Source organism: Cygnus atratus, chromosome 4, assembly GCF_013377495.2.
Source record: "Cygnus atratus isolate AKBS03 ecotype Queensland, Australia chromosome 4, CAtr_DNAZoo_HiC_assembly, whole genome shotgun sequence".
In the NCBI taxonomy this organism is placed as follows: Eukaryota; Metazoa; Chordata; class Aves; order Anseriformes; family Anatidae; genus Cygnus; species Cygnus atratus.
Window position 1 is genome coordinate 6,702,157 of NC_066365.1, and position 18,783 is coordinate 6,720,939.

General features: G+C 40.8%; 1 protein-coding gene across 1 annotated transcript in view; it reads right to left on the minus strand.

Moving 5' to 3' along the window:
• BANK1 (B cell scaffold protein with ankyrin repeats 1) overlaps positions 1-18,783 on the minus strand; it is a 115,240-nt gene that overhangs the window by 9,372 nt on the left and 87,085 nt on the right. Inside the window, exons 8-10 of the mRNA XM_050710364.1 lie at positions 8,274-8,370; positions 6,474-6,770; positions 3,383-3,664 (exon numbers count right to left, since the gene is read on the minus strand). Of these exons, the coding sequence (XP_050566321.1) occupies positions 3,383-3,664; positions 6,474-6,770; positions 8,274-8,370 (676 nt within the window). The remainder of the gene's footprint in view (positions 1-3,382; positions 3,665-6,473; positions 6,771-8,273; positions 8,371-18,783) is intronic.

Genomic DNA, 18,783 nt, shown 5'->3' on the forward strand with positions numbered 1-18,783 from the left:
CAGGTGTGAAGTCCCACAGACAGCTAACGTGGTAAAATGTTTCCCGTGCACAGAGGGAAAATGCACTGCTGCAGGGATTTGTGACAGGTTTGTAAAGTACCAAAGGCACATGAAGTTTTATTTCTGCTGCTGTAGGGCAGGTGTCCACGTTGCGGAGAACCCCTCTGGTACTGGTGGTCTCTGACAAGAGGTAAAAGAACAAGCCAGGACAGTAATGTAACCCTCACACCATAGGGTACTCCTGGTAGGTGAGACTTCAGAAATGGTCCCCAGGTGTTACAGATGCTCACTCTTCTGTCCTGAGAACGTACTGCGGACTTCGGTTTGCAGCACAGTCAATGTGGTATCGATAGGGAGTATTTAAACTTCACTGTAAACTGAAAGCACAACACCTTCATACATTTATTTAACAGCTGTTTTGGCAGAACACCACTGAAAAAAAACCACTGAAATAACCTACAAAGCAACACTAAGCACTTAAGGAATGGAAAGTGGGCATGCGAAGAGTGCGCACCATCTGGACAGCGAGCTATTTGGCACCAATGTGCAGCTCCATCGGTTGATGAGCCTTTTCTACATAAAACAAAATTCTTGCAGTGGTCTAAACAACAACTGTACCCACTGTTTGTTAAAGACGCAGTTTGTTGAGCAGTGTCCACTACAGTGATTTGCACATTCATTAAAATTTAAAACAGAATAAATGAAACCACCTCAAACTTATTAGAACATTTATGTTTTACATCTTTCAGCTCACATGAGCCTGATTCTTACAGAAACATTCTTTAACAGAACCTGTTTCTTACAGAAATATTCTTTGGTTTAGAATTTAAAAGGTATTTAGTGAATGCGCAGTGGGGAAGGATGCCTCTGGTTGAGTAACTCAAAGTTGCTCTGTGGAACAGGGTTTCTCCCTCCAATAAAGCCCCAGCGTAAATCCGGACAAGTCGTTTAACCCAGCAATCAGGCTCACGAGTCCCTGATACCACGATGCTATTAGACACACTGAGGAATTTGAAGTTCTAACTACTCCTAGCAGCCACTGAAAACAATGGGATTTCTGCTCTGAGTGAGTAACGTGCTATATAATGGTGTTCGCCTGAAGCACGGCACCCCATAGGTACTTCATACTGGGCACCCAAGACCTCAGTGGACACAGAACAAATCAGAGGGCGTATCACAAGGGGGTCTGAAGCAACACTGTACCTAGGGGAGGCAGGAATCACGTTTTAACCAAAAATGGGACTGAACGACACTGAAGAGTTTTGTGTCTTATGCTCACCCACTTTACATACTAGATGAAACAAAGCAGCTGGGATAAATAGCAGCACACAGTTTTATAGTTAAGGATCGTATCATCATGTTTGTGGCAGGAAGAAAGAAGTAAAACTGCAAAACTCCCTTAATTTCTAACTTCTTCATTGTTTGACTTCGTGTCCTCAGAAATGCTCTTTTTTAACATAATATATGAAAAGAAAACCTGAAACTACCATAAATTTATTTGAGGAATGGAAAACGTCTACATGCACTAACCAAAGTGGTTTTATTTTACGCCCAATAAATTACATGATAAAGCAATGGATGCGAGCACATGCAGATTCTACGCATGGGCTGGAATTAAATTTTCTGGTTCTTACAGATGAAACCATCTTTTCTTTTCTGATTATAAGAAATTCTAATACAATAAACCAGAAACTGGGATATTGCTAGACTGGGTGAATATTTTTTTAACAAAAATTGCCAAGACAAAAATTGCCAAGACAAGTAGCAAGAGAAATCTTTTGGCTGAATGTACACCACTCCTGTCTAAAATTTCACTACCTTGGGAATGCCTGCACGAAACAGGAGAGTGAGAAACCCCAGCCCTGGAACTAGCGTGATGGCCAGGGAAGCAGAGGCCTGAGTGGTCAAAGTGAATCTTTCTTGAAGTGCTTCCACTTTTGTCATTTATTGTCTAAGTAAATGAACTTGAGACAGAGACTGATGTCACAGAACAAGAGGAAAGTCATTTGTTTACCCCTACTTGGATACAAAAGCAAATCTTAAAACCTTGGGTGAGTATATAAGGTGTAAAAGAACCACGGCCCCATCAAAGCATAGTTTCTTCCTTAGTGAACAGCTAGGGCAGACAAAGCAGAAACACTCTAGTGCAATAACAGTAAGTAAAAGCAGTCTTCCAAATAATGCATCTTCACAGTAACAGCTTTCAAGTCACTGACACGTCTATGATGGAGGACCAAGATCTGAGGCGCTGCTCTAACAATCTCAGTAAAAGTAGCTATTTCAAGACTTTTGTAGTTGTACCAGGCCTCCTATATCCATCCCTTCTTGCCTTATTCTCTAACTACTGTAATGATTCATCCTTACACTTCCTGAACATGCTGAAGAAACAGCAACTAAATGATGAAGACAATAGCCCACATATTCTGGACCTCACCTGGAGTTATACAGCCTGGAGCTAGCTAGGAAGAATAAATCACTGACTGAAAAAGGCATGGCAAAGGAGGTGCTTCTCTGTATAGTAGGATGATTTGGGTCATATCAGTCCTGTTGTAATGCACGCACTGGATGGAGTAAGTAATCTTCTAGTGTAAGTAATCTGGTGTCCTTCTCAACTTGTTTTTCTACCATTTATTCTTATGCACATTCTTATACAATTGTCAGGTTCTTGTAGAGGAGAGTGGAAATGCAGACAGTATGCATTTTGGAGCTTACACCGAGAGATCCCTGCACCAAGCTCACAGGAATTCCTTTTGTTATTCTGAAATTTGGCTTCAATATGAGTTGGTCTAAAAGATACCTGGAAGCTCTTCCAGCATTATATTTCCATGAATAAGCTCTAAAAGGTCCATCAATTTTCAGAGAAATGGTAAAAGGATATAATCCCTCCCCAGATGGCAATTTCTAGTATCAGAGAAAGGAGATTAGGAAGAGGAGTCTTCACATAGGCATTTCTCCCTACTGCTCTCATCAGGAAAACAGAATATGGCTGAAACCTCTCTCTCAGAATTAAGAAAAAACAGTTTGATAAAGAAACTGAAAGAAAAAGCTACTCAAATAGCACATTCTGTATCATACCATTGTAACAAATGCACTCACAGCTAGCCCAGTGATTCTTCATCTTCCATCAGATTGTCATATTTTTTGTAAAATTAAACCAAAAAAGTGATGCTATCGTAGATGCAAATTGAAAATTATTAGTCAGAGATGTTCTCAGCTCATTTGAAAAGTGAGAACAGGTGAACTGAATCAACAGGTTTGTTGGTTTGAAAGTAACTGAACAAAGATCTTAGTCTTTAAAAAAAACACAACAAAACTGTTCATCAAAAGGAACAAACACGTCCATATTCTATCAGCAAGTATTCTCAAAGAAGCAAGCACTGACCTTGTACTATGTAGGGAGTGTTCTCATTTCTGATGGGCGAACATACAGGACGAGGGGCAGGGGCTGGAGGCCTGTTCATGATAAACGGCCTGCGTTCTTTCCTCTTCTCCTCCTCCTTCTCAGCCAGTATCAAATCGTACAGAGATTCATCCAATTTCGCAAAAGTGTATGGGTGCTCCTCCTTGTCATCTTCCTCATATGTATCTTGGTCTTCTCTGTAGCATGCTGTTAGGAGTCCATCACCATATTCTCTGTCACTTCTGTCCTCCACAAAATTCCTTTCTGAAAAAGCAAGGAATTGTGTTCCATAGGTGGGGTAAAGAAAGGAGATTAAGACTTAACTTTAGGCTTTAGATTTTTCTAATGTAAAGTGGAGACCTAATTTCAGTTCTAAACTAAGACATTCTGATTCTCATTGGTTTCTGATCATCTACGTCAGCAGAGAGGATATCCTAAAGGTATAATTTCAGCTTCAGGGCCTCCTCATGATTTCACATCAGATTATCAAAATTAAATGCTAACATATTGGCCCAAAGTAAATACTCTTATTTAAAAGCAATGCTGCCTACCCCAGTTGCTCCAACAAGAGTCATACGAACACATTCCTTAATGGTGAAGCCAAGCAAGTGGTACCTGTAGTCCTTGGCATTCTGGCAAATCAGGCTATTTGTTAGCTGTTGCAACAATGAGTTAACAAATTAAACTTATTTTAGAAAATGTTGGATTTTGTCTTTCCAACATCTTCAATGTCCCATTTGTTTTTGAGCATTTTACTACAATGTACTGTAGGGAAAAGTGGAAAAAAAATTGAAAGCCCCTTAAAGGATAAATGAAATTTATGACCTCTTATTATCTATGCTGAGACTATCCTAAACCCCACACCCAAATGACTTCGCTGGGTCTCTACTCCCCATGTTTCATAGTACATCTAATCAGAACTTGCTTTCCTTTAGCTTTCACATTTTACAGCTTTAAAAGGAATTGTCAAGTTTCCTAATACCTGGGCTTGTTTTGACTTATTTGTATTAAAAAAGCCCACAAACTATTAAGAATTAGAAGCTGTTACCAAGGCTGCTGATCCCATCCATGTCTACAACTTCCTTCTGCTGATTACCCCACTTTCCTGGGCAGATAGCAGACCCACTCACAGTTCTGCACTGAGCTCTATTTTCCTAATGCTGTAATGAACTGCATGTAAATGTGCATTCACTGAGCTAGGCTTTGGTCACTACTGGAGTTTTAAATGCTTTGGCTGCTATTTACAGTAAATTAAATAATTGTTGTATCTGTTTATGGGTTCAGAGGAGCTTTACAATCTTTATGATACATTTGTAAATGGGATGTGTCATTTATAAATGGGCTGTATTATTAATACATATTATCAATATGTATTCTGGCTCAGATATAATTTTTTTTTTTAAAAAAACAACAAGCGTGATTAATACAGCTGCCATATTTAATATGAAAAGTATTTTGTTTCCATGCCACTATAAAAGTTCCATTTCTTTCTCTGTAGGATTTTCTTTCTTTTAACTCCCACAGGGGGCACTCTCATGCCACTGCCAAAAGAAAGACTTCAAGAAGAAGGGACTTGCCTTTTAGGTCTTCCATAGCAATAGCTAAACTAAGTGGCTAACTAAAAAAACGTAGCAGTGACTCATTAGAGCTCTTTGAAAGCAAATACCATGCCAATTTAGGGAATTCTGATACCCCCATCCCCACCCCCAAAATAAAGTGAAACAAAACCAAGCCTAGGACTTCAGGAAAATTCACGGCATGTCTTAAGTGACTGATTCACACAGATGCATTCCTAAATGCATTGGTCTTATCAGCACCACACAGCAGAGAAGTTTCCACTTCTGGGATCCACGTGCAGGTAACTGGCATTTGGCAGAGAGGGACACATTGCTACCTGACGGTGTAGCCATGAGAGCTGTCCCAATACAGGCGTTTATATCAGACCTATGCTAACAAATCCCATATGCCAAACCTGCCCCCTCATTTGTGTACATATATACACACCTACATTGAGTATGGCATAGCAAGCAAAATGCATTTGCAATAGTGGTTTTATTTTGCCCCTCTTCCTTTTGGAATCTGTGACTTGCTGTACGTAGCCAGTTTTTTCTTTCACGGCAGAAAACAGGAAGAAAACCTACCTAAAGCAGGCTATAAGGCTGAACAGCTATTTCTGTGCACTTACATGAACATCAAAGTGCTTGGTGATGGTAATTTAGGCCTCTAATAGGTTATGCCACATTTGAAAAGAGAGTTAACAGTAATAAGCTGTGAAGCAAACTCACAGGCAATTTGTGCACACACTTATCAGTAGTGTCCATGACAAAAGTTTTTTTTTTCTACAAGATTTTTTAAGACTGGTATTTAAGCTTGAATTCTTTTGCATATTTACTTTTTGCCAATGAGAAAAAAAAATATAATCACTCCTTTTGAAATAGATGCAAATGGTATTTTGGACTTCTCAACTACAACACTAAATTTTAGATTTTTACTCTGGAGCTGAAATATTTAAAAAAAAGAAAGAAAAGCATTTCCTTAAAGGTCACAATCTCTCTCTCTCTCTCTTTTCTATTTGTAACACAATGTAGTGTTTTATTTCTAACCACAACATTGGCTAAAACATAATAAAATACTGTTACTTCTCTCCACACAGTCACTTTTGTATTAATTCTACCTGTGAAATTATAAACTGCATTAAATCAAGATAGCATTTAATATTTTTAAATGTAAATATTTAAATCAACTTGAGAAAAATACAAGCTTAGTGTTTTGTTTTAGGCCTCTCTTGTAAAACAAGTATTTTATGTATTAGTTGGTAGCATTCTGAGATGGACAGAGTGAGAAAAACCTGAAACCGTAACCCAGCAGCCCACACCTCTCTATTAGCTGATATACCTGGTTGTGAAGACCTTCATGCAGCAAAGTTCACAGGCACATGTTTGCTGTGCAGAATTAGGGCCATGCTGTCTAGCTACTACTATTAGAAGTGAGCATACATAATTTCTGCAGCAGCACCTAATCTGTGCTTACATGTGTGTTTGTATCTGGGGTTCTTTTCCTCCCAAGATCATACCTTGTGATAAATTGTGCAGCTCATCCTGCCTTACGGTGCCAGGCAGATTTCGAGGGGGAGGAGCAGGTGGCCTCTTGTAGAAAAATAAGTCTCTTCTGGTCCTTTCTGAATCATCAGGTATGCTGGCATATAAATTGTTAGGATTGTTGACAAGGGTGTAGGTATCTTCCCCTTCTTGATCTTCATCTTTGGTTTCCTCTCTGCTGTCTTCTACATCATCTTCCTCTTCCTCATCCACCTCAGCTATTTGGTGGCATTTTGATCCAATTCCATATTGATCTCCCAGGTTCAGCCTGGCTTTTAATGCTAAAGAATGCATTATTTCATTTAAAATTTGCCATCTGGAAACATTTCCTGTTTCAAGGATTCCCACAGAAGCAATGCAGTGGCTAATAAAACTTTTATGAACTAATACAGTGGAGGAAGGCTGTCAAATACACACCGTCAGTGAACAGCTTTTAAAATATTTACCAGATCAGCAGTGGAAGTTTTTATTATGTCTTGCTACTCTGATATACAACATCTTTGTGCAGACGGTATGTTCAGGTTTTCTGGAGCTGTTGTCAGAATGCAATCATACACACTTACCATACCTCCGTAATTTGTGTTACTTGATTTTCAACGGAGCACAGTGCACTACTAGGAAAATAAAGCCCTAGCTCACCCAACTGTGTAACTTGTTTTTATACAATGGATTTTGGGTGCCTATTTGAATCTCTCTAAAATAAAATACACATTGCCCTTGGGAGACATGGCTGGACTCCTGTGGAAATTTTGGGTGTTTTTTAATGGGCCACAGACCACAGGTATGTAAAATGATAAATTTTCAACACTGTACAGCATCAAGATTTGGGGGGTGCATGTAAGTGACATAACAGAATAAGCTACACAGGTCCATCAGCAGAATTACAGTCAATGCAGAGCTGGTACTACAGAGCCCTTTCCATTCTGAGCTACCCTTTGGTGAAGTCTTTCTTCCACCACAGATTAAAATGGGAGGTTAGAGCATGTAGGTGACTACCACGGCCATCTGTTACGATTCACATTCTTCCTCCATGTGCCCACCCCAATGTACTCCATATATAGTGGAAAGGTGACAGAAACAGTGGAAGCGTGTCACGGCTAACCGGATTTCTAGCTCACATCTTCACAGTGTCTATTGTATACCTAGATGTGCCAAAAAGCAGCAGGCTTAAACATTGCAAATAAGAAATACCATGTTCATACAGAATATGAGACAGTTGGAAAGACAAAATTGTCAACAAACAGATAAGATGGAAACTGGATAAAGTTTAGCTTTATAAATTCATGATACTGCAAAATATATGTAATTAAAGAAACTGTCATCAGTAAATGCAAACAAGCAGCTCTGCAGTTTTCAAGAGGAATTCATTTGACCACACAGATTAGCAACAAACTTGTGATCAATATATGCTTAGGTGTATAAAGATCAACCTGCAAAATGTCTACTCTCTGTGCCTCCACAAAGGAGCTGCCCACACCCGTAGCCAGGGTCTCCTCTTATATGAAGGCTCTCCTTGAGATCTGGAGCAGAGATCACAACTTTGTAGAATTTACCAGGAGCGCTAGTTGCACCATGGTCTGTCTTACTGAGCAAGACTTTGTTATCACGACTGAATCCCTTGCCTGCCTTCCCCTGTCCCCCAGGACACCTGCCTCCTCGAAAGTTGCAGTAACGTGGAAATTGGAAGTATTAAAATAATTTGGCCCCTGTGTTTGTCCATAATCCCACACAACACAGCTTATGATGTGACGCTGATAAACAACATGACTTACTACTCATGGCTGGTTGAGTTTCCAAGCCTACCATAACCACGTAAGTGTCATCATCTTCTGCTTCCTCCTCATGATCGGTGAAATTATATGTCATTTCATTCTACGAAGAAAAACAGAGTAGGGTATTGGTTTTGGTAACATCATGCCCCAACAAAGCCAGGCAAGGTCAATGAGGAAATGGTTATCTGGAGGAGAAACAGACACATTTTCTTCTTCTGGTTCTGTCCAAAAACTGTGCGTGTTTTGCAGAGATTTCTTTTCTACCTGCACACTCTGCTATTCATATAATTTTTAACATTTTACTAAGGGGAAATCAGAGAGAGAAATGTAATACGTTCACAACTATGTAGTGGTACAGGTACCTGCTACAGACAGAAGGAATGCACGTGTCTGGGTACATAAAAAGGACACGAGGTACTGCCATGAAGTGATACCAAGTTTGGATGGAAAGGATTCAAGCTAACTCATCTCTGCTCAGCACTGCAGCGGGCTGTTCAGACAGTTCCCACCTCTGCTCCCAGCTACGAAGCACTCTTAGGTAATGAGAAAGATCTGTAGCAGAAAAACAGAAAGTCTACAGGATGTTACTGAACAGCTCGAGGGTGCAAAAAGTGCAAGAAATCTCTGGAGAAGTCATTATAACCAGTTACCCTGTCCTAGCGCTTGGTACCAGAAGCCACATGTGCACTGAAAAATCAGAACCAGGACTGCAAAGCGTGCTAGCATTTTCACTTCAATGCCCAAATGTGGCAAAGCATTGTTTCTTGTTCCTCTAGAAAGCTGTTATATTCACACAGCGCTATTCTAAATTAGGTTTAGGAGGGTCACAATGATTGGTTCTCTAAAACGTTCTCACTGCGTTTCTCCAAGCAGAAGAAGTACAAACTTGTGCTCAGCCCCAGCCACTAAGAGCAGATTTGTAACTACAGACAGTTCTGTTGTCTTAAAACACACAAAACCCACTTGTTAATTGCTGATTTTCAGAAATAACTGAAATTTTTTTTCAAGGAACCCAGCAGTACCTTGACTCCTGTGGGAGTGCAATACAAAACTACCCTGCATAGGCACAGTCGAGTCCTCAGTAATTATTTAGGAATTCTGAACCACAAAATGTTACCTCTGGGGGATTGAGTGTACCACCCCCAAAAGAAAGTAGGGAAACAGCATGCTCCATATATCATCCAGTCTGCAAGGTTAATTACAAGCAGATTAGTAGACAGAGGAGTCAAGAGGGACAACTGGTGGCACTCTTCCACACAGTGCAGACACTGATTCCCACGATCTCGTGCCTGACACTCAAGAAGTTTGTTCCCAGGATCCTGCTACTCCTGGCAGCTACAGCCACTATCCCAGGGACACAGGTCCCAGACCTTAGATTCATATCATGGCATGAAAGGGGAAAACAATTGGAGAAACTGCCTTTTTTTTTTTTTTTTTTCTGGGGAACCCAGAATGCCTTCTTCCCTGCTGCTCTTTGCCATCTCACAAGTGCCAGTCCTACAATGTGCAGCCACCAGACTGCGCATCAGGGGCCTTCCTTGGCCGCTTTGCTTTGCTTCTTCAAGAACATTGCCAGGTTCTCCATTGAGCTACACCTGCCCCCAGCAACCAAGTACTAACCTCTGTCTCCTATGCCCATACAGAGAGTCCCCTGTTCTACCTGAGCTTCCTCATAGTTTATCTGGTTCCCCTATTCTTCACAGAAACAGGATATCTCTAAAAGCCCTGAAGTTGGGAGCTTTTCAAAATACTTGTTTTCAGAAGATTTAGGTCTGTATGTGCTAAATGTAGCTGTACATTGGGGAAAAAAAAGGTCTCCTGTCAAGTTCTGTATTTCTTGTGTGACACCGAAGATCTATGCAGAAGAAATCAAGCAAGCAGAGCTCTAGATTTAATCTCTCCCACTATTACAGTGGAAGACCGTATCAGAGAAATTCTTTCAAGGTGTTTACTTCTACCTTTGCAAACATAAAGCATGTGTGTTTATATAGTAGTAAATGAGGTCAAAAGGGAGATGAAGAGTGGAGCTGCTTATAAGCCTTACTAGTTTTGGTGACCATCTCTGGTAAGTGGAGGAAACAAATGGCAAACAAATGGCAAACAAACTTTCTGATTTTCTCACTTGATACAGCTATTTCTCAGCTGGAGGAAACCTGCTGACTCACAGAAAACCAACAGAACAGATATGATTAATGGGCATCTTTAAAACCTGAATGTTTCAGAAGACTGAAGGTCAACCTGCCCCACTAGCTTAGCGGCTTCTCTGAAAATGCTGAATTCATTTTGACAATGAATTGCTGAAAACTTGCCTCATAAAAACATTTTTTATTACTTCTGATTTCTCTTGCTAGCTGCGTTTCATTTTGTGCTTTGGTCTTTCTCATAACGTCCTTAAAGTGCCTCTGCTACACTTCCCTGCTTGTCCTTCATTACTTGATAGTTTCCTCTTCCTTTGGACCTCATTCTCCTATCTGGGGTTTGTCTCTTACTACACTTCCACTCTTTCCTCCACAAAGAGGTAAGTTGGCACTTTTTTGAAGTCTACCACTATTATTTCCTTTCTCATTCGCATCATAAAAACTGTATAACACATCCTAGACTCCTCTCAATTTTACCTTCTGTCTGGACACCCTCAATGAGTTTCTTCTGTTTGTTTTCAAAGAAAAGAATCCTCTACTTCCTTTCTCTTAAATATCAAATCTCACCAATGCATTTAATACCTTGCTGGATAATGCCTCCTGCTGGGTCCCTTTCCAGGCAGACTTGCTTTCTAATTTGTTTATTCTTGCTTTTAGGATGGAGAAACTGGAACGAAACACAGCAGCTGAATTTTCCATTTTTTTTTCCATTTGCCCCCTCTGTACCTCTTGAAACGCATGCAGTTTGGCAAACGCTTTCCTTCATTCAGTTCCACCTGTATCCATAAGCTATAGCCTAGTGACCAACCACTCTGGCTATAAAAATTTTTCTAACTCTCAAGTTTGCATTAAAGCTACTAATATTCACATATTCTACAATGTAAAATATTCATCAAAGTATTGGAAGTGTTTAAGTATTTATTACTTATTTTTCCCAGGGCCCTATAGGAGCACCTGGAGAAATGACTGAAGAAGCCAGCTTCATAAAATTGATTGCATGCACGAGGACGGACCCAACACTGCTGTTCATTAGCTTTATTAATGCTAAGTGCTTTCACTGCTCTATTGCCTTGCCTGATAACTCACACTTGCAAAAAACAACAGATGATGAGATAACACAGGTTTCTCTAACTCATGAGCTCAGTGAAATGCATTCAGCACAGTGCTACAATCAAAGACAAAAAACACTTGGGAATTAATCTGGTTTTAAAGCCCTGGATTTGCTGGGCAGGTGGGAAGAGAGGGGGCGGAGAGGAGTTTTGCTGCGCACACTCTGCCATGAAACGCTGAAACAGAGAGCGGTTTTACAGCAGTGTGGGCTGAGTAGCCCGGGGGCTGGATCCAGCCCTTGAAACACTTGAACTTGGCCTCCTGGCCTCAGCAAGGCTTGTCTCAGAGAAAGCCAAGACAGCACAGATTATCCCACCAGCCAAAGCTGCTGCCTTCTCCTGCCTGCTGCCCACCTGATGGAGCAAGCGGTGCGGCAAGCCAGGAACCAGCCTGCTCTGAGAGCACGGCTGGGCCAGCCCCGATGCACGCTGTGCTGCTGTGCAAGGCGGGCCCTCAGCCCCCTTCTGAAAGGATTTTTTCCATCGATGCTAACGGATGCTATGTTTTCTGTGGTTTCCTTTCAGCTATCCACGCCTTCTCGAGGCCCTGCGATACCAATACAGCGCGACCGCATCCACAGTGCCAGTAGCACCCTGAGCAAGATGTGGCCAGCCCAGACCCGTGCCACAGAAAGTCAGAGAGCAAAAAGCCACAGTATTTAAGACCAGTAACTCTATTTTTGAATAAAGCTGCTCATTCTATGAACAAAAGGCAGTGATTACTCCGTTACTCAAAACGACTTTCCAGATCAGCAATCACCATTTATTGCAACCCCATCACGCCTTTCCAGTTTCTCATGCAGCTGTTTACACCACGTGGATTTTGTCAGGTGATTGGACACCAAAAAATGCAGCAGTGCTGTCACTTTCTTAAATATATGACCCCTACCTCAGCAGTACACACAATTTTCTACCAAAGGCACATTCCTGCTGCGTAAGACTGCAGCACTGTCTTTCCCAGAGCCCAGATTTCTCTTTTTGGGTCATGCATGTGTATAATTTATTTATCTATGTGGATTTCAGCTTACCTGGCCAGTTTTCTGTTTTGCTCATGTTAGTTCAAATCAGGGCTACCACATGATCTAATGAGCAAGGATATTTATGTGCTGACCAAACTAATCCTAACAAGTAAGAACAAAACAACACACACTAAATTAGGTAGAAAAGCAAGTATGGAAACAGAGTGACAGTAAAAATGTCAGTAAAAAAAATAGTATTGTGACATTCACAATAATTTGTAAAATTCCTTCTGCATGTAGTTTGCCAGAAGTCCCAACAGCTACCATATTTTCTGCAATCCTAAAAGATAATGAAGTGTTAGAATCTCATGTCAATGTGCTGGAAGTATATTAATGCACACGACTGTCAAAGATGCACGATTACATAGAATAAAAGAAATGAGACATGAAACACTCCACTGCCAAAATCTAATGATTTTTGGGATCAGCTTGAAGGAAATGTATGACTCAGATGATTTGCAGCATATTAAGAAAATAAACCAAACAAAAACATCAATGGATACCCAACTTTGGGCTCGGGTATTTTAATACGAGCAAAAAGAATTGCTTCATTTGAAATAATGCATTGTAATCTTATGTAATAGCCTTCTGGGCTTTCTTACTAAACCATTTCATTTGCACGTCTGCCTTTAGCCTCACTACAAGCTGATTTACTGCACTGCGTATCAGCCAGCTAGCATCCCCGAACTGATCCTTATTTGCATCATTATTCCGTGTAACTTCACACTTACTTTTGTATGCCTGTCTATCAAATGATAGTAAACTTCCTGCATATTTTTTTTTTTTTTAGTTCCTCCTTTTAACTGAATTTCTGGAAAAGAAAGCCCTCCCTTTGTACAACTTCACCATCATGGAGAAACAGCCAATAAAGAAAATAAACCAAAGTAAAAGTCGGTGTGTATACCTCTATAACTGCACACCTCTTAGTGTTTTAAATGCCTAGTTATTGTTATAAGGCCTTCAGACATATGGATTTGAAAGAAAAACACTGCTGCAGGAGAAAGAAAAAGGGACTTCTAATCGCTGAACTTAATTTACTGCTGTACACAAAATGCTTTTTTAAATCAAATCACTGCACTCTCCGTGTGAAGAACTTGTGCCCACTTTCTCTCTTCCAAGCATTTATGCTGTTCTCTAATCTAACTACTGAGTGCCAAGGGATTTTTCTTCTGAGCATTCAAAAATAAAATTCCTCCTCAGCCTCATTTTAGCTCATTTCTCCTTTAACAACAATTCTTGTTACTTCACTTTTCACACACCCACACGACTTTCTGAAAGACTTTCAAATCTTGTAGAGTACTGATTCTGCTGAACAAAATATCCACTGCTGTTTGACAGGCTGTGTAATCACCGCTAGCTCCACAAAAGCACTCCCATCTCACCAACAGGTTAATTTTTCAGTCTAGCAGGAGAAGAATTTTAAGAATTTTTCTTGCATTTTTTTTTTCCCCTGGGCAAAATAATAACCATTCTCCAAAGAGCTTCTCTTCTACTTGATGACAATCGTGCTGTTTGAACTTTCAGTGTAGTTGCTAAATTACTGCTCCCTTAGCAGACCAACCGGTAGCAGAGGGAGGAGGTAGGAGGTTCATTAATTACAAGGGGTTACGTACACTGCGAGGTGAAGGGCCCTTTCCATACGGAAATCTGAACGGGACGTGCAAATGTGAATATGCTGGGTCTGGCTGGGATGGAGTTAGCTTTCTTCAGAGCACGGTGCTGTGGTTTAGGTTTGTTTTAGATCATGTCATGCTCAGCAATAAAGACGGACGGAGGAAGAAAAGGGTGGGCTTCCTTGCAAGGTGGCTGCTGTTTGGAGACTGGCTGGGCATCGATCTGCCCGTGGGAGGTGATGAACGATTTCCTTTGCTTTGCTTGTATTTTTTCCCGCTTCCTTTCACCTACTGAGCTGCATGCATCTTGACCCACGAGTTTTCTCACTTTTGCTCTCCCTGTTCTCTCCCTCATCCCACTGGAGACAGGGCCGAGCAGGGTGAGGGGCTGTGTGGGTGCTCAGCTGCTGGCTACGGCCAACCCACCACATTAGCTAAGTATACCCCTCTAAAAAGGGACACACGTGGCGTAATCTTCATCTCTAAAGCTTTTTCAGGCTATGTCAACATTAGTATCAGCGACCATGCAGTGAATGTTTCCTTCCATCGGTTCACGACAATTCTCAGAGAACTGCTGTCCAGCTGAACACAGCTCTGGCACAGCTGCATCCAGACCTCTCCCACCTCCAAACCTCACTCCATGATGGAACAAAAAGCTATGCCTACTCTGGAGGTTCCTCTAAAGCTAAAGAGACAGAGAGCTTTTGCAGTGCCTGACTGACAAGGAGCAAGACAGACTTTTAGGTCTCATACCTATTTATTTCTGCTTTCACCTAGATTGCACATGCATAGATTTTGTTATTATTATTTTTATCTCCAAAGCAAGAAAAGCTCATCAGCTCTGAAGATCTCCTTGATTCTCCTCTGCAACAATAGTATGGAAAGATAAGAATTTGGGCTTTGTAAAGCATAATATCAACTAGGGGTGCGAAATACTACAGGGGTCCAGCAGTTAAATATCGAGTAGATAGAAATGCACCCGAAATGGCAACCAGCCAGTGGAAGAGCAACACTTGTGGAAACCTTAAGGGCAGCACAACTGAAGAGCTTAATGCTTAAAAGGGAAACAACCTGGTATTTAGAGCAAGGCTTTGGACCAGTGACTCCACCTGGAAGGAAATGATGGGGCTGGGGAGGGCACAAAGCAGATGCATCAAGCACAGAGGCCGTGAGCCCTTCAACCCCTTTCTACAGCATCAGTAAATTATTCCTCATTATCTGCCCTGTATTCTAAATATACACTGCATGGTGTTACTCTACAGTGTTAAGCAGATGCTGAATCAGAAGGATTACATTTCAGAGGCCGATAAAGCCACAGTATTGCTTTTGTTTTGCGTTCAAGCAACAGAATTTTCTAAGCTTTCTGAAGGTTTCCAAGATTCAGCTCTTTCCCCTTGATCCTGCTGCACGCCTGGAAATTTTTCTCCTTTCACAGAAACCAGCGGGAGTTTTGCTCTGTCTAGCCAATATTTTTTTTTTTAGCACTGAATTTAAGAGGAGTGGGATAAAGGGCCCAAATCTGTGAAATGCCATGGTATTTCTAGAATATGTTCCACATACATGTGCTATCAATACCCAGAGTTTTCAGATACAGGCGTTTATATTCAGGTGGTTAAAATCATCTTTACATTCCCGAACAATAGCTAAGATGAAGAACGAGAACTCTCATTGAAATAGCAGTTATTATCTGTACTGTGCTCAACTGTGTCAATTAAAAAGCTACTGTTTTCAGCCCATGCATGTACACACCAGCGAAAATTATCTAGTGAAACATTTCTTCTGTGGGGAAAACATTGGTACAGCATGTGGTAAAATTAGGCGCTTTATGAGAAACAAAAGCAGGAAATAAGGTAAAACATAGTTCTCCCTCCGAAACACGTATCATGTAAATTATACCTCTAGTCAATCAGACAAATTATTAGCCTCTGTAGAATTTAGTTTTCAAAGGCCAACCAAGGTCCCCTCTTATTTTTGCTTAACTCTGAATGGATCAAAACTTGGTGCATATAATTGCCTTTCCGAATTATCATACTATTAGAAAACTGTTGCTAATTCCCTGGTGATTCTTTGTTATTGTTTTAGTTCAGGGACATCTTCATGCATAAACTGAAGGGCAATGACACTGTGGTCAAAACGACAAAAAGCAAATCAGGAGACAGGAGACAGCCTCTGCTTGAGACTTCGTCTCTTCTTTTTGTAAAACGGAGGTGATAATTTACTCACTCTGTAAGCAAGTTTTGGGTCAAAAGAGGCAAAAAATCCAGTCTAACTCAGGTCAGTTTTGCATACAGTACACAACCAGTACGAAGTTCATCTTCATGGCTTCCACCACCCCTCTGGTGTTCAAGGAGAGGTTGGACCTGGTGCTTAGGGACATGGTTTAGTGGGTGACATTGGTGGTAGGGGGATGGTTGGACCAGATGATCTTGGAGGTCTTCTCCAACCTTAATGATTCTGTGATTCTAAAGAAGATAACTTAACGAACCCAAATTCTTTACAATGATTTGCTATGTGAAGTAAGAGTAACATACTATTTCACTCGAATGTTTTTGTGGAGAGGAACTCTGATGTTTGAACAGTAAGTGACACCATATGGTATCTGAGTTTACCAGAAATACCACTGAAAGATATACAGGTTTATTTGTCGTAATTTTGTACGTTATTTCTCTCTGACATGCTCCCATATCTTAAGGAACATATCTAGTTGTCTTATCTTTATTCTAAGAAGAGCAACAAACCAGCAGCGTGCTGTCCTCCCTGCTTTTTTCAGAGAGGAGACCACAGTGGTTTGTACCAGTGGCCATTTGTAGCTTGACTCTTAGTGACCTATTGCAAAATCTGCCACGGTCTGTGGTCTCCACATCAAGACAAGAGCATCCTTCTTGATCTACAGCGATGCAGTTCCTCCATTTTTCCTTCTACCACAGCCTGCTGCCAACTGAAATGCTCCTTTCCATATAAAACCAATCGGCATTTAAATACATCTGCTACATGCACTACTGTATCCCCTCTGAATTTTCTGTGAAAAAATAGGGGTTGAACAGCATAATGCATTGAATTGTCTGCACTATACCATGAAATCTGACATAGCTGAAGAAAGGTTAAACACATATTTAGCATGAATGTGAAATAAATATAACCCCTGACTGATGACTGAAATACAATTACATGCTGCTTGCAGGAAGCAACTGGCTACCTGCTCGAAGGCATAAAAATGACATTTAATGGCATGACATGTGTTGACACCTATTTATACTTCAGGAGGACAAGAGAGAAGCGAAGACAAATTACAGCTTCAAGACACTGATATATGTAATTTCTATAAAAAATCTAATATTTCTTTTTAATTTAAGGGGGAAGAACTCATCACATGGGTAATCAGCCTTCTTTTATGCTAATGACATCAGCACTAGAAAATGCTTAGCAAGCACAGCTCACCAAAAATGTGTTTGACAGCCATTTTAAAGGCAGCTGCTACTAGATTGGAACTTGATATGAATATGGATCTCCAACGTTACCTTTTCAGTGAGCACTTTCAGTTCTCAAGACCAGAAAGAAGGCGCTAAGAACAAAAGAAAAGCAGAGGAAGACAGAGCCTACAAAAAGAGAGAAAGAAAAAGGGGAAAGCAACTTACATCTGACACTCAGCACGTGGCTTCCCACAGCATCACATCCTTACTTAAAACCAGTAGTGTTAAGTCTACTGCAATTAGCTTTGCTGTCACTTACGTTTTTCTAACTCACAGTCAGGATGCAGAAGCATAGTTACTCAGCTTTATAATTTAGAGCAGTGGGCCAAGTTTTGCATTTGGCAGACATACCTGCTGCATTAGAGTAAAACAAGATGCTAATGAACCTGGGATGCCATACATTAGCGGATTGTTTTCTTGCTCCCATCTATTTCTCAGACACCTTGCAGCCTCTACTATGAATAACATAACATTGTATAGTAGAAAAGAGTATGAGCAAACAGATATACTAGTGTTAAGAGCAGCTGGATTCAACCTTTTTGACTTTATATATTTTTTTTAAAGTGAATTACTGTTTTTCCTAACAGGATATATATATATATATATATAATTATTTATTTTTTAAACTCTTTCCAATCCTCCTCTTCCTTTCCTCCAGCATCACACAGGTCAGTAGCAATCAAGTGCAAAGTCTGGGTACCTTCACAGGAGCTGAGGAGCTGGAGGGACCTCGGAGCAGATGGCAAGAAGAGGAAGAACAGTAACAACCAGTTAGAAAAGGAGTCCCACATTGGTCTTTGCCCTGGGGCCTCTGCCAACCGTGTTGTACGCGCTTTGCTGCAACATGTGCATGCAGCATAATGCTCTTGGGGCAAATCTTCATATGCAGTAAAGTGTCTCTCAGCCTCGGGGGAGTTATAATATTTTATGTGAAACTCTCAAGCCTACTTTTTGTCTAAATACACGTAGCAGGGTAGGAAGAACATCTGAACATAGAGGTCTATAAAACACACCTATAAAAGCTGCTCTGTGGGAATAAAAAAATTTCCAGACAAAGGGACTATACTGCTGCTACCAGCTACCACTTCAAGGTCACTTGTCGCAGGTGACCTCCTATTAAATGCGGTTATCCTGGCAGGCAGGAGTGACAAAGCAGGACAGAGA